Source organism: Tarenaya hassleriana, unplaced genomic scaffold, assembly GCF_000463585.1.
Source record: "Tarenaya hassleriana unplaced genomic scaffold, ASM46358v1 Cleome24, whole genome shotgun sequence".
NCBI lineage: Eukaryota > Viridiplantae > Streptophyta > Magnoliopsida > Brassicales > Cleomaceae > Tarenaya > Tarenaya hassleriana.
Genome location: NW_010965696.1, coordinates 1,073,101 through 1,095,889, shown reverse-complemented (window position 1 = coordinate 1,095,889; position 22,789 = coordinate 1,073,101). Strand labels below are relative to the sequence as shown.

General features: G+C 39.2%; 4 protein-coding genes across 9 annotated transcripts in view; 3 read left to right on the top strand and 1 right to left on the bottom strand.

The window, feature by feature from the left end:
* Positions 1–202: 202 nt before the first annotated feature.
* On the top strand, positions 203–9,772 carry LOC104815752. 2 transcript variants are annotated; one of them, XM_010544297.2, is made up of 27 exons: positions 203–494; positions 940–1,227; positions 1,458–1,508; positions 1,612–1,694; positions 2,068–2,167; positions 2,254–2,332; positions 2,455–2,578; positions 3,037–3,143; positions 3,263–3,391; positions 3,496–3,560; positions 3,661–3,825; positions 3,993–4,153; positions 4,256–4,287; positions 4,610–4,785; positions 4,972–5,051; positions 5,285–5,350; positions 5,537–5,826; positions 6,180–6,287; positions 6,378–6,475; positions 6,688–6,748; positions 7,059–7,135; positions 7,251–7,322; positions 7,409–7,485; positions 7,601–7,681; positions 8,196–8,298; positions 8,509–8,667; positions 9,105–9,772. In XM_010544297.2, exons 1-27 carry the CDS (start codon positions 306–308, stop codon positions 9,495–9,497), a joined length of 3,414 nt encoding a protein of 1,137 aa, XP_010542599.1. In that variant the 5' UTR covers positions 203–305; the 3' UTR covers positions 9,498–9,772. The 2 variants fall into 2 exon arrangements, with proteins under 2 accessions (XP_010542599.1, XP_010542600.1); XM_010544298.1 differs by lacking the exons at positions 203–494; positions 940–1,227; positions 1,458–1,508; ... (1 more) ...; positions 2,068–2,167; positions 2,254–2,332 and having other exon boundaries at positions 2,460–2,578; positions 3,008–3,143.
* Positions 9,773–10,698: 926 nt separating this feature from the next.
* LOC109116768 lies at positions 10,699–17,945 on the top strand. Of its 5 annotated transcripts, none has more exons than XR_002024327.1 (4): positions 10,702–10,924; positions 11,468–11,534; positions 17,424–17,529; positions 17,618–17,945. XR_002024327.1 is itself a non-coding variant. In XM_019202783.1 (3 exons), the coding sequence occupies exon 3, from the start codon at positions 14,194–14,196 to the stop codon at positions 16,912–16,914; it is 2,721 nt and encodes a 906-aa protein (XP_019058328.1). In that variant the 5' UTR covers positions 10,699–10,924; positions 11,476–11,534; positions 11,637–14,193; the 3' UTR covers positions 16,915–17,417. The 5 variants fall into 5 exon arrangements, 3 of the variants coding, with proteins under 3 accessions (XP_019058328.1, XP_019058329.1, XP_019058327.1); XR_002024326.1 differs by having other exon boundaries at positions 10,703–10,924; positions 11,476–11,534; XM_019202783.1 differs by lacking the exons at positions 17,424–17,529; positions 17,618–17,945 and adding an exon at positions 11,637–17,417 and having other exon boundaries at positions 10,699–10,924; positions 11,476–11,534.
* Positions 17,946–18,072: 127 nt separating this feature from the next.
* LOC104815751 (elongation factor 1-alpha-like) lies at positions 18,073–21,371 on the bottom strand. Its single transcript, XM_010544296.2, has 3 exons — positions 21,270–21,371; positions 19,381–19,870; positions 18,073–19,275 (listed from the first exon to the last, which is right to left on the bottom strand). Exons 2-3 carry the CDS (start codon positions 19,840–19,842, stop codon positions 18,388–18,390), a joined length of 1,350 nt encoding a protein of 449 aa, XP_010542598.1. The 5' UTR covers positions 19,843–19,870; positions 21,270–21,371; the 3' UTR covers positions 18,073–18,387.
* Positions 21,372–22,495: 1,124 nt separating this feature from the next.
* Positions 22,496–22,789, top strand: part of LOC104815750 (elongation factor 1-alpha-like) — a 2,839-nt gene continuing 2,545 nt past the window's right edge. The window contains exon 1 of the mRNA XM_010544294.1: positions 22,496–22,603. The gene's annotated coding sequence lies outside the window, so the exon portion shown is untranslated. The remainder of the gene's footprint in view (positions 22,604–22,789) is intronic.

Here is a 22,789-nt window from a genome sequence, read left to right as displayed (position 1 = left end):
CGACACATTATGCGTTTTGTATAAAATATTATTTATATCTTGTTTATAATTTTGTAAACACATTTATTATCAATGGGCCGGGCCATCAAAGACCAGGTCAGTTACGTTGCTGCTGCGCACACCATAACATTCCTCCCGGCTCCGCCGTCTTTGTCCACTCGTACCGGTTCTCATTCGCCGGTTACTATCATAAATTCGCTGACCTGGTCGCCGCTCTCTCGCTCTCTATACGTAGAGGCGATTTATATATATATATATATATATATACAGTCGTTGTTTGTTGCAGCTGAAGAAGCCACGTGTGAATGTCGTCGGTTCCTCGGAGAACCCTCTCTGCGTTTTCTCTTGGCCTCCATCTTCCTCTTCTTCGCTCTTCCTCTGTTTCTAGACCATTCTTTCATCTCCGATCGTCTTCTCGCTACGTTTCCTTAGCTCGGTCTGTCAGTTTCGGCTCCTCTGTCGGATTTTCTCCTTCGAATATGCCTCGGAAGCAGGTACGTAACTTTAAGATTCCGATTCTCCCGTGGTCTGTCCCATGTTTGGTTTGAAATCTGGGTTTGGCGATTGACAACGGTAATCGAATTGGATTGTTTGAAGTAAGTGACTTTGTTAGAACCCTGAATGGATAATTTTCAACCGAAAAGGAAAAGGAGATAGACTTTCTGTTTCGAGCTGGATTTGGTTTGGTCTATGGTTTTATGGAGATTGGGGAATTTGCACCGAAGGTGAAGATAATGTTCAAGTATGGTGAAATGATTTGATCATCTTGGACCATACTGGCTTACGGATTGAATTCATATAGCATGATCAAATAGAACCTTCCAATCTGAAAGTACGAGCAATTGGAAAAAATTCATTCTTTACGATAATGTCTCGTTGTCTCCAGGCCTTGACATGTACTTATGATGTTAGTTTTGACTATTTTTCTTGTTTGCGCAGAGAAAGGGTGCGCATAGAGAACAAAGGTGGCAGGTAAAGGCAGAGATGAAAGCTTCATCTGAAACAAGTGGACTTCCGGCATCCATTGCTGCCGAAGCAGTGATTGACCAATTTGGCGGATTGCATCTTGGTGAAAGCAGCGGCCAGTCCTGCACTTTTGCGAGTCTGAGTAAACTATTTGGTGGTAATTTGTTAGAAAATTATACGGTGGACAATTCTGCATATTGCCATGCGCAAATCAGAGCCACTTTCTATCCGAAGTTTGAGAATGAGAAGACTGATCAGGAGGTGATTTTTCATGCCCTCTCTAATACTGTCTAACGTATGTAGAATTATTGGTTGCGAATTACTATTAGTCACAATATTTTGTTAGATTTTCACTGGGCATCAATATGGCTAGTTCATCTATTTTAATTTTCATTTAGATTTGGCTTTACGTTTAGAGTATCAGAAGATATGCACTTGAGTTTCTTTTCTTCTATTCTTAATAGTAAGTTCCATCATTTTGGTTTGCCCAGATTAGAACAAGAATGATTGAGATGGTATCTAACGGCTTGGCAACTTTGGAGGTATGTAGAATAAGTGTATTCTGTATGTGTATGCTTATATAACCACTTTGTTTGATAGAAGTTCTATAAGTATTTGGAGTTCATTGTGATGCGCCTGGTGCAGGTATCTGTGAAGCATTCTGGATCTCTTTTTATGTATGCGGGTCACACCGGCGGAGCATATGCGAAGAACAGTTTTGGTAACATGTAAGGTCATTTATTTCTCACTTCAGTTTATCTGAACATCATACTTTTGTTCATTTTGAAGAGGTTTTCATATAGAATCTTAGGTAATGGAACAACCCAATTTTGTTTCATTACTTTTCCTTGTGTATGTTCATGCTTTCTCTTCTTTGTAATTTGTTGTTTGCTAAGGATTTCAAAACATCAAAGAATCTGTATTAGGGATGATTTTGGATGCTATTCGACGAAGTGAATGTGCTTTAATCGAATTTCTGCATCCTCCTTGTTCTGTGCATTTTCTTGACATCCATGGCTGTGTTTCTCCTTCTTTATTGTGGTGTCCCCAAATTGAGATGGTGGCTGAAAGGCTGTCTTTGGCACAAATTTTTACTTGCAGTTATACAGCAGTTGGTGTCTTTGTTCTTTCACGGATGTTTCGGGAGGCATGGGGAACAAAAGCTTTAGAGAAAGAAGCTGAATTTAATGACTTTCTTGAGGTAATGCCATGGAAAGAAACTTTAAAAGTTTGAGGCTTATTCACCTCTTCCAAAAATCCGATCTTAGTTAAATTATTTTCTTCTAGAAAAATCGCATGTGCATATCTATGGAATTGGTAACTGCTGTGCTTGGAGATCATGGTCAGCGCCCTCAGGATGATTATGGTAAACTTTTTCTTTTTTCTTTTTGTCATCTTTGAAAGAAATTCAAATCAGTGCATTTCATCTAGTGAACTATCTTATCTGCAAAAGTTAGATAATCAAATACTTTTATATGTTTCCTGCAGTGGTAGTGACTGCTGTTACAGAGTTGGGTAATGGAAAGCCCAAATTCTATTCAACTGCTGAAATAATTGCATTTTGCCGGAAATGGCGCTTACCAACAAATCATGTGTGGCTGTTCTCAACAAGGTAATCTAACCTCTGCACAGCTGCTATCTATTCATTGATATTCTGTCCGTTTCTGATGTTGTCTTTTACTGCCATTGAGGCTTTGTTCATACTTCAGTATAACTCTAGGAAATAAAAACTTCATCATATTTAATATAATGCCATGCAGTAAAGAAAGAGGCCTGCTGTGTCTTGAAAATTTAAGTAATGCTTAGCTAATTTTTGTTACAAAAATTTGAGATCCCTCTGGTTGATGCTTTTGATATCTGTGAACAATCTAGGCTGGGCAGCTAGAAATTCACATGTCCATGTCAGGTTGCTCACCTTATTATGGTAGGAATACACAGATTCTGGTCGATGGGTTTTTTCTGTTGTAGGGCCAAGAAGCCCCATAGATTTTTTGGGGTCCTCATGAAGCACACATAACGTCTGGATACATTTTCATATTAGGTTCTAACATTGTTAACTTGTCAACAAAGGAAATCAGTCACATCATTTTTTGCCGCATATGATGCTCTCTGTGAAGAAGGAACAGCAACTCCTGTATGTAGTGCTCTGGATGAAGTTGCAGATATATCTGTTCCAGGTAATGTTTTAATATTTGCTTCTAGTTTTAGTCTTTCTTTTAGAATTCAATTTTTCCTTTTCATGGAATTCAACTTAATGAATTTATCTAGTGAACAAAAGCTTTATGGAAATGACCAGGCTCGAAGGACCATGTCGAAGTGCAAGGTGAGATATTAGAAGGGCTCGTGGCGCGTATTGTGAGTAGTGCAAGCATCAAACATATGGAAGATGTTTTGAGAGATTATCCTCCACCACAAGCAGAAGGAGGTTGGTTTTTTATCCTTCTTATGTTTCTAATATATTGCTCATTAGTGCATACAGATCCATGTGGGTCCTGACTTCTCCTCCTTGGTTTGTCTTTAACATTTCAGCTAATCTTGATTTGGGACCAAGCCTGAGAGACGTTTGTGCTGCCAATAGATCTAACGAAAAACAGGTTAGACAAAAACTTTTAATATGGATGGGTATTTTATATGGATCTATTAATGAAGGTTTCTCATTCTGGAAGCTTTTGTTTCCTTTTTCCATCCTTGCAGCAAATAAAAGCACTCCTAGAGAGCATTGGTCCAAGTTTTTGCCCCAATTATTTGGACTGGTTTGGAGAGGAAACGACAGACTCCCATTCTAAAAATGCTGACAGATCTGTTCTAACAAAATTTCTGCAATCTCATCCCGCAGATTATTCGACAAGAAAATTACAGGTTTTATTCACTTTTTAAATTAGCATATTTTGGTAATAATGACTCTGAAATTACTGATATATGTATGTCTCTTTGGCTCCAACATTCTTTCTATTTGGAGATGTGTCTCAGTTTCCATCTTTTGTCTTTTGTGCTTTCTGAGCCACTCAATATCTGCATTTTACCAGGAAATGATTCGTTTGATGAAGGAAAAACGTTTCCCGACGGCATTCAAGTGTTATCATAATTTTCATAGGGCGAAGGACACGTCACCTGACAGCCTGTTCTATAAAATGGTTGTCCATGTTCGCAGTGATTCAGCATTTAGGCGCTACCAAAAAGAGATGAGGTTCTTCTCAAAGACTTTTCTCTTCACTTATGCCTTTCATTTTGATCAAGTTAGGAGATACTTGATTTGTATTTATCTAATGTTATAATTATTGTTTTTCAGACAGAAGCCTGGCTTATGGCCCCTGTATCGTGGTAAAGTTTCCCGTTTTCTTAGTCTTTTTGTTTTGTTCTTAAAGCTCACGAGTCATAACTAAGCCAAACATCCATAATTTTGCACTGTTTTGTTAGTATCTCCTCTGATATCTTTTTATTCTGTGATTTCCAACTTTCAAGTATGTTCAAAGTAGAGGCTTTGAGAGAAAATCAACTCTTCTTGGCCATTCCAAACTTAGGATGATTGGACATATGGAAGATGGCATATTGTTATAAGAAATTTTTTTCTTTTTGTGTCATTTTGTACTAATTGTTTTTGTTTGACTAGTGTAACCTACTGGTTCTCTTTTGCTCCCATCAGGTTTCTTCATTGACATTAATTTGTTCAAGTCAAATAAAGGGAAGGATGCTGTGACACTGAAAAGTGCTGATAATACGGTTGGCGATGCCAATGAAAATGGCGGTACACAAGGAAAGGATGGTTTAGCTGATGAGGATGCCAACTTAATGATAAAGTTAAAGTTTCTTACATATAAGGTATTTGTGGCCCACTACGTTCTTGTGAAGTTAGATGTTATTTTTTGTCGGTCCGCTGTCTTTTCTGTGTGACTTACAGGATGCGCTATCTTTTCTGTGTCATTCTGCAGCATGACTTGCAAGATGCTGAATTGTGTATTTTGTTTTGAAAGTGCTAACTTTGAACATGTTTTCAATTTTTGACAGTTGAGAACCTTCCTGATCCGTAATGGCTTATCAATTCTTTTTAGAGAGGGGCCAGCATCTTACAGGGCTTACTACCTTAGGTGAGCTTCTTCTCCAATGACCATATAGTGATACGTCAAAGGAAATAATGATGCTTTTGGATCTCCTTGACGTAGCCTTTCTCCTCTAATTGATGTGCAAAATTGGGTGATTTGGTTATTCTATCATGCTCATCGTTAATGTGTATCTGAGAGGACGATCATGATATTGGAAATCATATGTTTTAAATTATATTATCATACTAATTTGAATTCTTTTCTATGCTTTTGAGCAGGCAGATGAAAATCTGGGGTACATCAGCTGGAAAGCAGAAAGAACTCAGCAAGCTGCTTGATGAATGGTAATCAGTCACATAAACCTTATGCCTGTAGACTAGGTTTATATTTAATTATCGAATCCTCTTTCTTTGAGACACTTGTAAGCTGTAGCATACATAGTGTTTTTAGAAGAAGTTTCAGTTTTTGCCCCCCGGAATGAAGAGTTAACAGTTCAAATTTGTTCTTTGTTTTTTCCCTTGAATTTTCAGGGCTGCTTACATAAGAAGGAAACATGGGAACAAGCAGCTCCCTTCGCCAACATACTTGAGTGAAGCTGAGCCTTTCCTGGAGCAGTATGCAAAGCGAAGCCCACAGAATCAGGCATTGATAGGATCTGCTGGGAGTCTAGTGAGATCTGAAGATTTCTTGGCCATTGTTGAAGGTGGTCATGATGAAGAAGGTGATCTTGTGAAGGAAGAGGAAATCACACCAGCTACCCCAGTTACAGCAGTGAAGGAAGCTGTCCAGAAAGATGAGGGGTTAATTGTATTTTTTCCAGGTATTTTGTTAAAAAATCTTCGTTTTTTTGTATATAAGTCTTATAAGACTTCTGTCTAGCCCACATGAGTAAGTCAAGGAACTTGGTAGATTCTGCTAGCAGTTCAGATAATGTGAAGTAATCGCAAATCCAGCTTTCGGTTCTGACCATAATTAAATAGTTCTTCTATTGATTTGCAATGCGTTATGATATTATTGATGCAAACTCATTCCTTTTCTGCCTTTTGAGTGACCTCTTAATCAATTCCCCAGAGATTTTCAAGCTTAAAGCATATAGTTATCTAAACTGCTACAAATATTCAGCTGATACTTAACACATCAATCTTCAATTGTACACATTTGAACGTTTCTCAGGAATTCCTGGATGTGCTAAATCTGCACTTTGCAAGGAGTTATTGAATGCCCCAGGGGGGTTTGGAGATGACCGACCAGTGCACACTTTAATGGGTGATCTTGTCAAAGGTACTTGGACACTTGAGCTTTGTCAAGTTTTTCAACTCTTCTGTCTCAATCATGCCTCCATGTTCAACTTCCTGCATATATGCTAAACAGGAAAATATTGGCAGAAGGTTGCTGATGAACGTCGTAGAAAACCACAATCTATAATGCTGGCAGACAAAAATGCTCCAAACGAAGAAGTCTGGAGTCAGGTAATCTTTTGACTGGTAAAGCTAGAGTTTAACACATTTCAGATGCAAGTCATACTAATGGTTGTATTGCCTATATCTGGCCTTGGTGGCTATGACATTGGTATTCATGTTGGGTAACAGTGTCTTTCTGTTTGAAGTATTTGTATCAAAATTAAGTGGACGATTTGTTTCCACTTTTTCATGTTGTCTATATTCTTTCCTTTTTTTGTTAGATTGAAGAGATGTGTCGGAGAACCAGGGCTTCTGCAGTTCCAGTTGTTCCTGATTCCGAAGGTATGTATTCTTTTTTCAAAGATTTTATAAAACTTTCTCCATACACGGCGTAGAACATGCAGATAGAAGAAGTGCCACTTTCCATGTTTGATTCATATCTAAGTAATAGATTTTCTTTCTCATGATAAAATGTTCGTGTCTTAGTTGAAAATCTTTATTTACCCTTGACTTGAAGAGCAACCCAAAGCTTTTTAGTTTGGAAATTACTATCTTGGGTTGTTTTCTATATTTTTTTCTTATGATATCCACATCACCATTTTGTCTTTATTACGTTATGCCTTTTAATTAACTCATCCACATGAATGTGCAGGAACTGATTCAAATCCGTATTCTCTTGATGCATTGGCTGTTTTCATGTTTCGTGTTCTTCAACGAGTTAATCATCCGGTACCCATCTACATCGTTTACTCAGTTATCTTCAACAGTCTAGTTGAACTTCACTGCAACCCCATATCTATTATCAAGCTAACATATTTCCGTCTCATACACTGGATACTGGTAGGGGAATCTTGACAAGGCATCTCCAAATGCGGGTTATGTGCTCCTGATGTTTTATCACCTTTACGAGGGAAAGGTATTATTATCACATGCACTCCAGGTGTTCTGTTAGTTAATTTATTGTCGGACCTTGTATCTAAAGAAGTTTTCTTCGACTTTCAGAACCGCAGAGAATTTGAGAGTGAATTGATCGAACGTTTTGGATCTCTTGTTAAGATGCCACTGTTGAGATCTGACAGGTACATTTCAAATGTGCCCACGCCATGAACTGACACGGTTTATACGGTTACAAATCCAAATTCCTTCTGTGTTATTGGTTTGCTTGCTAAAGCAACTTCATTTGATGGACATAAGGGGTCCTCTGCCTGATCCTGTAAAATTGGTTCTTGAAGAAGGGATAGATCTGTTCAAGCTCCATGCTCGCAGACATGGCAGGTGGGTGGTCAAATATGCCAATTACATGTCCTGAAATATGTCAAATACATGTGCTCTCTGGGTGTGGGCAAGCTTCTTTTAGTCTCTAGTAGAAAATTGGGTTTCTGGAAAGAGACAAATAGGTTACCTTTTATTGCTTATAGATCACCCCGAGAACCTCGTGAAAAAAGTCTAGTTAATTTTTCTGGTCCTATCCAAATTGGTAGCCTCTTATATTTGGACGCTAGTATGTGCATATGTTCTTAGAATGTAGGTTAGTTTTGAGAGCTGGTACATTTTGTCAATTGAAAAAAATAATATACTTCTCTGTTGCAATTTGAAGGATCAATGTAGGATTCATTAAGAAACGGGGTCCTGGGAAAGCCCTTTTTTTATAGTAAATATGAGCTTTCAGATGCATGGTAATTTTTGTCGTTCTTATTCTATGACAGTTCTCCTTTTGAAATAATCTTTTCTGCATTGCTTTCGGTTTGTGATTGATTCTGACCTTTTTCCTTAAATTTTCCTGGTTAAGACTTGAATCAACGAAAGGAACGTACGCAGCTGAGTGGATCCAATGGGAGAAGAAACTACGGGAGACTTTATCATCAAACTCTGAATATCTCAATTCTATTCAGGTGGGATTCGTGTTTTGTAACCCATTTGTTGTTCATATGCTGTTGTTGGTTCGATGAAAAACTTCAATCATGGCCTTATCTGTGAATTGTTCATTATTGCAATTGCTTGGATATTCGGGCTTGTATTTGCTCAGCCACTATCCCGTCTCCCCTTGTACTTTTCCTTTTGATACTTATGTGTTCCTTATTTCCTGGATTTGTGGTTTCCAGGTTTCATTTCGGTCTGCTGTTGAGCAAGTCTCAGAACAGATAAGAAGCATCGCAAAGGGTGAATACAGACCACCAAGTGTCGAGAAAAGAAAACTCGGTTCAATTGTTTTCGCGGCCATTAGCCTTCCAGTTACAGAAGTCAGAAATCTCCTTGACCGGGTAAGAAGTAAACTCCAAATTTCTGTAGAACATTTGCCATTGCTTTTTACTTCTGTGTTTCAAATCAGGTTTTACTTAGACACAGCCCAGGAATCATAGGAAATCAAATGCTGAAAGTTCATAACTCTCTTGACTTATGATGCCAACCTTTTACTTTTTGCCTTTCATGGATCCAATGATTCCAATCACTTGGAATAGACATGAAGATATGTTTCCTTAGTCACCATTGCCCGTTCGTCATGCATTGGCTAAACCTTAGACATCATGTTATAGCATGCAATGAACCTTAAACATCATGATATGGAATGCAAACCACCCATATCATATAATACATATCTGGAAAGCTGCATTGAAGGGCAGGCAGGGCATATCCTCATTGAGCTTGATTATGAGTGTAAATGATTTTAATTCTCTGGTCCCTAAAATGAAAACTGCAGCTGGCTGAAACAAACCCGAAGGTAAAAGCTTTTCTCGAGGGAAAGTCAATAGAAGAAAAGCTGCAACGAGCTCATGTGACGCTTGCCCACAAGAGGAGCCATGGCGTCACAGCAGTAGCCAGCTACGGCCTGCACCTGAACCGGATGGTTCCAGTAGAACTCACTGCCATCCTTTTTAACCAAAAGATGGCAGCTTTGACAGCCCGTCCCGGTTCGGTGGACGATGAAACCATCGTCTCCAGGAACGAATGGCCTCACGTCACGTTATGGACTGCCGAAGGAGTCACTGCCAAAGAGGCCAACTCGTTGCCACAATTGTACTCTGAAGGAAAGGCCACTCTCGTTGAGATTAACCCTCCAGCGACGATCTCTGGTCCATTGGAATTCTTCTGAAGTTCCCTTCTTTCTTGTTCGCTGTTACTTTACACCAGGTTTGTTCATGGAGATAGGTATGGCATGAGTTTCTTCATATAAGCTATTTCCTTTCTCACGAGATTTTGGGGTTTAATGTATGTAAATCTGCGATTTATTTATTGGTTTGAGGAATAAACGAGTTGAGTTTGGATCGCCCTTTTGATATTTTGGTGTATAACATGCCCTGAACCTCGAATTCAGGGGTAGAGATGGGGTTTTTGAGATTTTATTTACTTAATTTGGTTTGGATCGTATCCACAGACGTGAGAACAAGTTTAAGCTATTTCTTCTTGTTTTTCTGATCTTGTTAAATAGTCTGTTGGTGAATCTGGGTTTTCATTTTTTGACATTATATGTAGAAAAAAAAAACATCATATGAATGAAGAAAGGTTACATAAATAGATGAAAAGGTTTGGACCATTGTAAAAAATACTCTTATTTTGCTATTTTAATACATATCTTTTTTCATTTGTGATTTATATGATTCGAAATATAGTATGACAACGTGTTGATCCCATTCGTTAAATTTACGATGTTTTAGTAAGATATAAAAACATAATAAATTAATGTGATCATGGGCGGACCCATGATGACACTAGTGGGGACATTGACCCCCACTTTTAAATAAAAAAATAATTATTTTTTTATAAATTATATAAAATTTTAGTTATGATCACACTAGTGAGGACATTGACCCCCACTTTTAAATCAAAAAATAATTATTTTTTTTATAAATTATATAAAATTTTAGTTATAATCTTTCAATGCCCCGTAAAGAAATTAATTTTGTTTCTCCAATTATAGTTTATGCTCTCAATTAAAAATTATTCTCGGTCCGCCGTGTGATCATCATAAATTTAACGTTATAATCAATAAAATCAAAATATAATCATACTATATTTTGGGTCATATGTTTACATGATCAGTATGGATTGAAATTGAAAAAGTATATGTTGAAGTCAAAATAGTAAAATAAAAATATTTTTGATATAATGTCCAGGTTAATACCACGTATCTTCGTTGGAAAGGCTGAAGAAAATATATGATAAATGCCAAAAAGACCCAATGCAATAATAAATTATAATAGGCCTTCTAACTGCATTTATAATTATAATGGGCCTTGTAAGTTTCAGGCCCATGGCCCTTGGTCCGTGATGTCGGATTGATCTTCGTCCGCCGCTCCTCGATGACTTCGGTGGCTAATTCTCTCCTGATCGCGATTGTTTCTCAGGAAAATTTGAGAGAGGGATTCCGGAAACGGCCCTCGAGAAAACTTGATTTTCCCGGAGATGGCTTTCGAAGCTCGACGCGTTACTTCTATGTTTATACTGTTTCTCTTTCTGGTTCTTATGGACTTGACGAAGGCGGAAGTCATAACCCTGACTCCTGAGACATTTTCCGACAAGGTAAGGATCAGTGTCGGTTTTTTTTTTTTTGCTTTTTTTGCTTTTTTTGCGTTGTTCTCATCTCGCTAACTTTAAATTTCCATTTTGTTGCTCGAAATCTGGTTGATGAAAATCTCATGTCACGTGCTACGGATTAAGCTTTGATTTAGGGCGATCTGTATCCGGGTTACGTGTTTTTAGTTGAGATCTCTGATCTATCTGGAGTTTGGAGATCCTCAGAATCTCAGTTTTGTCTGTCAGTCTGATGACCTGCTTGCTTAGATTATCTACCAATCAGTATGCGTTCAGCCATATTATCTATGTTAATTCTTTGTGGCTCTCGGATTTGATTCTGTGGAGCTCATAGGCCGTTGGTTCCTTAACAAATCAGACTTAACCATTTCTTTGATTTCATCCAAGAATTGTTCAATGCTTAACTTTATGTCTGATGAGTGTTTTTGTAGTTTCGTCTGCTTCTTCGAAGTTTCTATGTCTAGGTTTATCGGTTGCAGTTACTGTTTTAGTTTCATTTTGAGCAACTAGATGATTCCTAAACATGTTTAGTTATTCAGGTGAAGGAGAAGGACACTGCATGGTTTGTGAAATTTTGTGTTCCCTGGTGCAAGCACTGGTTAGTGTTCTTTTTGTCTCCTTGCAGGGTGATCTTGGGATCTCCTTGGAGCTTTATGCTTGTTTTCTTTTCGTTGGTGGTGATTGTGGATCTGGGTTTCAGTAAGAACTAAGAATCTAGGAAATTTGTGGGACGAGCTGGGAAATGCTACGGAGGGAGAGGATGAAATCGAGATTGGTGAAGTTGATTGTGGTACCAGCAGAGATGTTTGCACCAAAGTTGATATTCATTCATATCCAACGTTTAAGCTATTCTACATGTTTTTCTTCCATTAACTCCCTCCAAGTCCAATATGATTGTCTTCCTTTCATTCTTTCCAGCTTGCATTGCATCTCCCTTAGTGTTCTATCTTGCTTCAGGTTGGCGTTTTTATTATTCGCCCCATTTGCATCAGGATCATATTTGAGAAGAGTTCAGTTCCTTCATCAATTTGTTGCATATTTTGATGTCTCTTGTGACGTTTTAGGGTCCAAATTCGTTTGAGAGAACTACATGTTATATCAGCTAGAGATAAAACATATTCCATAGTACTGGTTAGATACTTAGTTTTAGTCATACTTTAGTAAACGGTTAGCAGCACTTTGAGATGCATATTTAGAACCGGGAAATTTCTTGTACCCATTCCACTTACCTGGACAAATCCAGCATCTAAAATAGTGAGTGTCTTCATGAGCATGAAGAATGTGATATACTCCGGTTCAAGAACACGTACAGGCAATACAACAAGGAGATAAGTAGTTGTCACTTTTTGGGCTTACTTATTATAATTACAAATGTTAGGTCTTTATGTAAATTTCTGAAAGTAAGGGATCAAAACTAAAAGTAAGAGTTGTAGGGCTTTGATGATTTTTCCATCAGCAGCCTTCATCCTCTATAAAAGGATTACTTATGTTATGAATAAAGATATCAGGTGTTTGGCTGATCATTCTTGAGGGGAGGTTGACGATCCTCGAATATCGTCGGATTTGCTGTTCTCCTTAGTAGCAGCAGGTTTTTCCGTTAGAATCCATCGCCGGGTTCTAACAAAAGTGGTATCAGAGCCTCCGATCTGGCTGCCTGTGGCTCAATGATGTTGGTCCAGACTCGTCGCTTGGAAGGTATCACCAATGATGTGGAATCGCACAGTGTCGAAACTATCCAGCTGCATGAAGCGGTGTCCATCTCAGTGACTGATCTTGCCTTAGCCATCAAAGATGCGATTACTGTTAGATATAATCTTGTTAAATGTCGGTTCAGATTTATCTTGGTTCGTGTCCGGTTAAATGTTTCGGTTTAGTGTTGAATAAGTCTAAGATTTAGTCTGCAGTTTTACATTTTAGTTGGAGTCGTGTCCAATAGAAACGGACAAAGTTGTAGTTGCGTATTTGTAGTTTGGTTGTTATTATTCACCTTTTCTATTTAAGGATGTAACAAAAAAAAAAAGTATACAGCAAGGTTTTTTAGAATATTTCGTAAATGTCTCTCTTGATATTTGTTTCTGATTTTGGTTTGAAAATCAAAACATCGTTTCGGGAGTTCGGTTTCTACATGTGGTATCAGAGCGCGGTTGCGATTCAGGGAACGACAACGGTGTTGATCGATGTATGAGGAAAACGACGGAGTGTCGTTGAAGTGCCTGCGGAGAACGGCGGAGTGTCGTTGCAGTGCATATGGGAGAACGACGGAGTGTCGTTGCAATGTTGCGGAAGAACGACGGGATGTCGTTGCAGTACATGTGAGAGAACGACGAGATATCGTTGCAATACTGCGAGAGAACGACGGAATGTCGTTGCAGTGCGTGCAAGAGAACGGCGGAGTGTCATTGCAATTCTTGTGGGAGAACGACGGGTGTCGTTGGAGAATCCAATATTTTTTTTCAGGAAAAACTTTGGAAAAAGAGATGGAGCAGGAAAAGCTCCGAAAAAAAAGATGGAGCAGGAAAAGTTCCAGAAAAAGGAGAAGGTAGACTGGAAAAAGCTCCGGAAAGAATATTTGATCCATGAAAGGTTTTCTTGTGAAAGCCAAGGAAAGGCTTCGGTAGTAAAGCCAAGGAAAGGCTTCGGTAGTAACGCCAATGAGAGATGAAAAGGCTTCCGTTCAACGCCTTGAAAGAGAGACAATCGTATCAGTAACATGAAGGTATGATATGAAGACATGAAGACAAAGTGAAGGAGGAGAGTGTTGTGCAACACGATTAAAATTGCACTTGAAGTCGATTAAGTCGGTGAAACAAGATTACAGGGGAGAATGTTAGATATAATCTTGTTAAATGTCGGTTCAGATTTATCTTGGTTCGTGTCCGGTTAAATGTTTCGGTTTAGTGTTGAATAAGTCTAAGATTTAGTCTGCAGTTTTACATTTTAGTTGGAGTCGTGTCCAATAGAAACGGACAAAGTTGTAGTTGCGTATTTGTAGTTTGGTTGTTATTATTCACCTTTTCTATTTAAGGATGTAACAAAAAAAAAAAAAGTATACAGCAAGGTTTTTTAGAATATTTCGTAAATGTCTCTCTTGATATTTGTTTCTGATTTTGGTTTGAAAATCAAAACATCGTTTCGGGAGTTCGGTTTCTACAATTACTCCTCTGCTGACGGTTTTTGTGGAAGAACTGAGTGCAGCATCGACCGCTGTAAAGATACCGAGCAGAGAGAAACTGACGGAAAAGCTGCGAGCAGCATCAATGGCTGCAAAGAAATCACCAAGGGCGGTGGTTGATACAGCTGTCTGGAACGAAGAAGCTGGAGGTTCGATGGAGGCTGCCAACGAGATACAAAAAAAAGAAACAGTGGAGGAAAATGAAAACTCAGCTGTTGGTAAAAATGATGCTACAGCATATGATGATGTTCATAGAGAAGTAGAAAAATCGACATCGGCAAAATATGATGGATCGTCTCGCTCCGGGGTCGGCTATAGAACCAAAAAAGTTATCGATCAGACACTGCAACCCTCGATGCCCTGTTGTAGCTATGTTTTCTACAACATCGCGATTCCTAGGTACTTGGAGAAGTGTGAGTTCAAATTTGCCAGGAAGTTGTTCGACGAAATGTCCAAACGAGATCGGGTTTTTTGTGGTATGAACAAAAAGGTGGTTCTGATTGCTATGTTTGATCCTGGTGGTGGGTCTTTTGATATCTCTCTTTTGGAGATATCTTCCAGTGTCTTCAAGGTTAAAGCCACTGATGAATACCCTTGGGTCGATGAGTTGTTGCACGATCATCGGAGCATGTTGACTGTGATCGGAGGGAATAAGATCAGTGCACAACAGCTGAACTCAGCAAGTGTCGATAGAAGAAGCAAAGAAAACACATACGGTGAAATTCCGGCAACGTCGGTGACATGTGACAACCCTAGACAGATCCCGGTGGAAGGGAGAGGGTCACATAGACATCGGCTGAGGTCTATTGGGTTTGAGAGCATGCATCTGCAGTTTCCATGGAAGTTATCTAAGTTGGTCGATGGCGGCACTACCAGGAATAGGCACCGTTGGCATCGGAAACAACGATTCAAGATATTGATGGGGATAACACGGAGGGGAAAGGCTGAAGTGCGCTTCGCATTAGTGGAAACAGAAAGGATCATTCTTAGGGAGAAGGGTATGGTCGAGAGTTGGAAGTTGACATTGGGTCAAATGAGTGATAAGGCTAAAAATGTAGAAATGAGTGTTAGGAAGGAAATAAAATATGCCTTGATTAGAGGGTATGAAATTTTCGGCTGCACATTCAAACTGCTCGACCAAAATCCGGAACTGGAATGGGGTTCATGGTTGGCCCTTATTTCGGGATATTTCTTGGACCGCGTTGTCACTCGTGAAGCTCCTCAACGCTTTCTGGAGATGCAATGCAAAAGTTCTAGGGGCAATGAATTCACTTTTGTCGGTATTTGTAAGGCTCACTCAACTAATGGAGGTTGGACATTAGGGGGTCAGGTTCTTGAGGTTACCATTGTTACAAGATATGACTATGATGGGTTCATGGAGAATAGTTGGGTTGACATATATGCAAAATGTGGAGGATTCAAGGATCCAAGGAGGATCTCCGATGAATTGGCTGAGAAGGATACTTGCAATGAAGTAATTGATTTTTTCCAGGAGAGGGAGCAGACAGCGATAAGACTTAACGAATTTAGCTTTTCTAGTGTGATAAAAGATTATGTGGAGTCAGGAGACATTGTTGAGGGAAGGAAACTTCATAGATATCTACTAAAACTAGGAACTGACCGTAAGGAATCAGAACGGCAGTCCCATGCTCACCTTGTGAAGATGAATGCGATAAAATTTGATTCTTTCGTTGGTGTCGGAATCATAGAAATGTATTCAAAGTGCATGGTGAAAGATGTTATTAGAGAGTTTGGATTGATGTTAAAGAAGGACATGGGTGCTTGGAATGCCATGATCTATGGGAATTCACCAAACGGAGGAGACTATGAAATGGGTTGGGTCTTCTCTGAAAGGGACAAAAAAGGGATGCCTGTTCTCTCCCTAAAATTGGGTCTCGTGTTCGATAATTACGTTGCAAACGGCCTGCTTGATGCATATGGGAAATCTGGGCTAGGAGATGCATCGACAAATTTTGAGGAGAATCCTTTTCTAGATTTGGTGGCATATACATGGATTATCATAGCTTATTACCAGTGTGTACAAGGGGAGGATGTGAGGAAGCTGCACGCAGATATGCAGGATAAAAGACTAAATTCGGATGTATTTGGATGTACCTCCCTCAATGCATGTGCAAACTTTTCAGCGGGTGAGCAAGACATTTGGGAGAACTTAGCCATGACGAGACAATGGATAAGAGAGTTTCAAGAGGAGACAGAACCAGGAGTAAGCTGGATTGAAGTCAGGGACAAAGTACATACATCCCATATTGATGACAGAAATGATTCACGAACTGAAGAGACCAAAGAGGACAAAGAATCTACTGCTGAACATGAAGTTGTCGCGGAAGCGTCGGGAGAGAAGAAAGAATGCAGCAGATCATCTAGTATGTTGGACATCAGGCCATTGGACGATAGGTTTGGCATGAAGAAGCTCGAGGAAATAGTCCGAAGCATCGAGATGGAAGGATATTTTTGGGGAGCGCATAAGCTTGTTCCTTTTGGTTACGATATCAAGGAGTTACAAATCGTGCTCCTCTTCCAAAAGACATGGATAGATGAGCTTGTAAAGCAATGGGCACACCTTCTGCAGTGGAAATCCTATGTCATGGCGGAGATGCAAGTTGTGAAGCTTCACCTTGAGGACAAGGTGAAAGTGTGGGAGGGGAGTAATGATATACTCCGGTTCAAGAACACGTACAGGCAATACAGCAAGGAGATAAGTAGTTGTCACTTTTTGGGCTTACTTATTATAATTACAAATGTTAGGTCTTTATGTAAATTTCTGAAAGTAAGGGATCAAAACTAAAAGTAAGAGTCGTAGGCTTTGATGATTTTTCCATCAGCAGCCTTCATCCTCTATAAGAGGATTACTTATGTTATGAATAAAGATATCAGGTGTTTGGCTGATCATTCTTGAGGGGAGGTTGACGATCCTCGAATATCGTCGGATTTGCTGTTCTCCTTAGTAGCAGCAGGTTTTTCCGTTAGAATCCATCGCCGGGTTCTAACAGAATGCAGATTGGTGCATCCATCTTAGGTTGGTGAACTGTAGTACTGTGTAGGCAGGCTTCTTTTGCATCTGCCTATCCTTCTAGTTTTTAGATAAAACAACACTTGATGAATTCTCTCCATGGATTGGTCGGAGACATATTATGGAAAGGACTGTGCTCGAATGTAAGCGCAAATGTATCAACTTTTTCCCGAACCAATAATGCCTTTGTAGTTTGTGCTGCTGATTATGGAAAGAAGTTTGTTTATGGTCGACTCAGGATCATATGGTAATCTTCTCTTCTCTTTTCTGGTGGGTAAATTCAGGAAAACGAGATGTTGAGTCGCTCAAGAAGTTCGTTCTGGAGGAAACGGAAAAGGCGGCTGAGAAAGCACAGCTTCAAGACAAGGAACTGTGACATTAGCCAGAGAAGTACAAATCAAACTTCTCCTGGAGATCTTTGATTTTCAGATTTACAAAAGAGAGAAACTCATGTCATGATTTCTCCTCTCAAAAACAGGTAGAGAACCGAAGGAGCTCAGATTTCCAGAACAGTTCCGATCCATCACAAGTGAACGTAGGAGTGCTTGACTACAAGGCCATAGGGAAAAAAATCAGCTTGGTGAAATTTTGATATGTTTTTTTATACATGACCTGGTGACTAAGTTTCATAATTTCTGTGATACCCAATTGTTTTTTCCCCAATTTTTAGTCTAAAATCGTCTGTAACTCACAGAGATCACTGAAACCCTCAACATTGACAAGCAGCCGCAGCAAGGACGGGTACATAAACAAAATAGCCATAGTCTAATGATTTCCTTCATAATATATTTATTTTTGAATCCAGATTTCACCCCTCACTACAGAATTGTGCTACCATGTCATGGCCTTAACTTCATACAGAGCTCATGTTCAACAAAGCATTAACAACACAGAAATGCAAGGAAAAGCAAACGCATAATCCAACGAAGATAATAATGGAAAACAAAAGCATTATAGAAACAGGTTCGTAACAGGGTCGGAGATATAAGAACAAAGAAACAAAAACTGTCATTGGAGATTCTGGGGAGAAGCTTAAGGCCGCCATCGCCGATCGAGAACCCAGTTACGAGAACGGATTTCACGCGACGCAGAGACGAAGCTGTACCACAAAAACCTCAAAAACAAAACAGCAAAATAACAATAATAAAAACCAGGAATAACAAGTAACAAGTCTTCCTCTTTCGAAACACTCTGAAAGATTCTACTTCTTTCATCTGCGGATAGAGTAGGAGTTTGGACCAACAACGTTCACTTGGCACCCTTCTTGGCAGCTGCCTTTGTCACCTTCGCACCTGTCGGGTCCTTCTTCTCTACACTCTTTATGACTCCGACAGCAACCGTCTGCCTCATGTCTCTCACCGCAAAACGCCCAAGCGGCGGATACTCCGAGAATGTCTCCACCACCATCGGCTTTGTCGGAATCATCTTCACCATACCCGCATCTCCGTTCTTCAAGAACTTGGGCTCCTTCTCCAGCTCCTTACCCGAACGTCTGTCGATCTTTGTCAAGATCTCTGCAAACTTCACGGCGATGTGGGAGGTGTGGCAGTCGAGCACCGGGGCATACCCGTTACCGATCTGACCGGGGTGGTTCATGATGATGACCTGCGATGTGAAGCTGGCAGCTTCTTTTGCCGGGTCGTCCTTTGAGTTGGATGCAACGTAACCACGCTTCAGATCCTTGACAGCAACATTCTTGACGTTGAACCCGACATTGTCACCGGGGAGAGCCTCCTGGAGAGCCTCGTGGTGCATCTCAACAGACTTAACCTCAGTTGTCAATCCAGACGGAGCAAAAGTCACAACCATACCGGGCTTGAGGACACCAGTCTCAACACGGCCCACTGGGACAGTACCAATACCACCGATCTTGTAGACATCCTGAAGAGGCAGACGGAGGGGCTTGTCCGAGGGCCTCTTGGGCTCATTGATCTGGTCAAGAGCCTCAAGAAGGGTGGGACCCTTGTACCAATCAAGGTTGGTGGACCTCTCAATCATGTTGTCGCCCTCAAAACCAGAGATGGGGACAAAGGGGATCTTGTCAGGGTTGTAACCAACCTTCTTCAGGTAGGAAGACACTTCCTTCACGATTTCATCGTACCTGGCCTTGGAGTACTTGGGGGTGGTGGCATCCATCTGTGGAACGACACATACAAAGAAATCAGAATGATCCAGATTTTAACGAGCTAATCCAGTGATTCCATAATATGATTCCAGAATAGGGCAGACGCAACACAATACCTTGTTGCAGCAGCAGATCATCTGCTTGACACCAAGGGTGAAAGCAAGCAATGCATGCTCACGGGTCTGACCATCCTTGGAGATACCGGCCTCAAAACCACCAGTGGTGGAGTCAATGATGAGGACAGCACAATCAGCCTGAGAGGTACCCGTGATCATGTTCTTGATGAAGTCACGGTGTCCGGGAGCATCGATGACAGTGCAGTAGTACTTGGTTGTCTCAAACTTCCACAGAGCAATGTCAATGGTGATACCACGCTCACGCTCAGCCTTGAGCTTGTCCAACACCCAGGCATACTTGAATGACCTCTTGTTCATCTCAGCAGCCTCCTTCTCGAACCTCTCGATCACACGCTTGTCAATACCTCCCAACTTGTAGATCAAGTGACCGGTGGTGGTCGACTTTCCAGAGTCGACATGACCAATGACCACTATGTTGATGTGAACCTTTTCCTTACCCATAGCGAGCTTCTAAAATAAATCTGCAAGACTGCAACGCAAACAACAAAACAACCGAAATGGTTAGAACAATATACCATCCATCGTTGTAACACAGAACCATTACAAGGTTCAAAAGATAACGAGTAGGAATTCCAGGCAATCTAGATTACATGAAGTGAATATTTAACAGAACATCATAGAAGGAACAGCAATAAACCACTCTTTGACCAACAAAATCATTGAAAGGGCAAAATCATCAACACAACTGAGACGATAGATCATATATCATCATACGAGCAAATCAGAACATGAATACATTACAACTTATCATGCCTAATAACTGCCTTAGCTTCAGGTAAAGCAAGATTACAGACGCATAACGACTATCAGTGAACAAGGATACCTCTAACTAAAGCCCATCTAAAACTTCAGATTTTTAATAAGTATGGGTTAAGTGAGCCAATCGTAACATTACTCTTGTAGCTGGTGTTCTAAAAAACTTATGACTGCAGCAAAAGCATTTCGATCTTGGTAGAGAATCAAAAGAACAAAAAACAACTCATCCCAGAGATCAAATTTCGGAAAAAGAAACTCCGACAAATCATTTAAAGAATATCAATACTGTGCAAAACAAAATAAGCAGAACCGAGTCGAAAAGATGTAACTCAACTAGATTGTACAAACAAAGAACAAACACTTGAGGCAAAATCATATTATTGCAAAAAGCGGCTAATGGAGACGAACCGATTTCTACCACATAATTGTGGTGCTCTATCCTCTTGAGCTAAGCGGGCTAATCTTAAGAAACCAATCATCTCCAAGGTTAATAACTCAATCCAATAATCTCCTCAATCGCAACAGAATCGATGGGAAGACTGGATCTGAGATAACCAGAAAACAACAATAATCCAAAAATCGAGCACGGTGCTATATTCATAAAACCCAGAAATCGTTAAAGAAAGAAATAACTTGAAACCCTTCAAGGCTTCAAATATATTAAAAACCTCGACTCGCTCCAGAGTCGTTTGCCAAAAATATTCAAATGAGCAAAACATTAAGACCGATTTAACAAAAAATCGAATTTCGTACAATATTCCATATAACTATCATATGCATCCCATAGTACAAGCTAAATTTTCAAAACAAATCAACCAAGACAGCAATATTAGAACCATCACATTAGATCCAACAACAACCGCAGGGACAAACAGAATAGAAAAATGACTTCCAACGAAATATAAAGTATCGATTTTCTCACGGTAGTCATCATTGCTCCAGTAAATGAGAGGATCGAATGGGATCAATTAATCACAATCCAGAAAATCGATAGATACAACCAGAAAATCGCCTTCGTTTACATAGAAAACGACAGATCAGATCGAACGGCACACGATCCACAACAAAGAATAAGCAAACACATCATCAAGGTCATGAACAGAATCGCTTACCTTATACAAGAGCTAGGAAATCTGCGAAGTTGGGCAGCTGAGCCTGAGCAGAAGAAGGCAAGCTAGGTTAAAAAAGGAGGAATTTATAGTGGTGAAAGGTGCGTCCGTACGCTAGGGCTAGGGTTTGACTTAATATCTCGTTATTGTTATTTTTTTTTAACTGAGCTCTCTTTTTCCAAGTCGGTTGTTTTCCCTCTAATCTATATGCGCCGATATTTTCTCGGTAAATTGTTATATTTGAATTGAATAACATATATTTATATTTAAATTGAAATTTCTAAACAATTGAATAGATATCAATTTCTAAAATAAAAAGGAATATTTAAACCTTTTTTTTTAAGAATCGAAATATTTTTTTAAACAATGAATATTTTTTTTAAAAATCGAATGGAACAAATCCTGAAATGTTCCTTAATAGCCGTCTTATGCCGTTTTATTTATTTTTAATATTTTTAATGTTTTTAAGAATAAAAATAGCGAACTTGACTTACGTTTTCTAGAAAAATAAATGGGTTGACTTATACGTCCTGGCTGTTAATAAATCTATTTTTTGTGTTTCAAAATTTGGTGTTTACTTTTTAATCTCTTCAAATACTAGATCAAATTTCGGATTTTTTAAATGATTTGTTTTGAATACAATTTTTATAAAAAAAAAACTGTTGAACATTTTTATATTTTATCTAATATTATATTGATATTCAGTTAATTTACTTTTTTTAAAAAAAATATTTAGATCAAATTTAATTTAAACACAATTATTCAAGTTAGTTCAAATCGTATATATTTAATTAATTAAATTGCCACTATTAAAGATAGCTAGATTTCTAAAAATATACTTTTTTTTCAAATGCTATTTTTATTATGTGCTAGTTTAATACGAATTAAAACTGTAATCACATTAATTAGGGACAAAATTTTGGCGGAAAAAATCTTTTGTTTTTACTTAACGGGCCGGGCCACATGAATAGTTAGTAACTTAATATATGAATTATGACGACTATACGCATTTTCGGTAATATATGTATAATATTTGTATATGGATTTATGCTGGTAGGCATTTTGGTAAATCACGTGCAAAGAGGTAAGAGAGGATATTCCAAATTCCAATGGCGACATCATGTCATAAACTAAGAATATCCACCGTTAGATCAAGAACTATAGATCCAACGGCTCAAAGAGAAACCCTAACAATGGAACCCTAGCTCCTCATCCCCCCTTTATATCGCTGCTTTCCCCCTCCTTGTATCTTCCTCTTGCTCTCTCGCTCCGCATAAGCTCTGCTTCTCTTTCGTTGTCGCGAGAGAGATCTGTTTGGGCTCAGATTCTTTGTTTTGGTAAGTGGAAGATCCTTGAGTTTTCTTTTCGTTTTCCATTTCGTTTTTTTTGTTTCGTTGCTTGTTCAATCTGTTTCCGTCGATAGTGATTTGTTGTCGGAACATCATCTTTTCTTAAATTGATGTCTCTGTTAAGTTGGTTTTTGATCTTTCGTTTACCGCTCGAGATCGAAATCTTTGCTGTGT

Coding starts and splice junctions, on each gene's coding strand:
- LOC104815751 (XM_010544296.2), bottom strand. CDS start 19,842: ATGGGTAAGGAAAAGGTTCACATCAACATAGTGGTCATTGGTCATGTC. Junction 19,276..19,380: donor TGATCTGCTGCTGCAACAAG/GTATTGTGTTGC, acceptor GTCGTTCCACAG/ATGGATGCCACCACCCCCAA.
- LOC109116768 (XM_019202782.1), top strand. CDS start 14,194: ATGGCTGCAAAGAAATCACCAAGGGCGGTGGTTGATACAGCTGTCTGG.
- LOC104815752 (XM_010544297.2), top strand. CDS start 306: ATGTCGTCGGTTCCTCGGAGAACCCTCTCTGCGTTTTCTCTTGGCCTC. Junction 3,561..3,660: donor ATAGATCTAACGAAAAACAG/GTTAGACAAAAA, acceptor CCATCCTTGCAG/CAAATAAAAGCACTCCTAGA. Junction 5,827..6,179: donor GTTAATTGTATTTTTTCCAG/GTATTTTGTTAA, acceptor AACGTTTCTCAG/GAATTCCTGGATGTGCTAAA.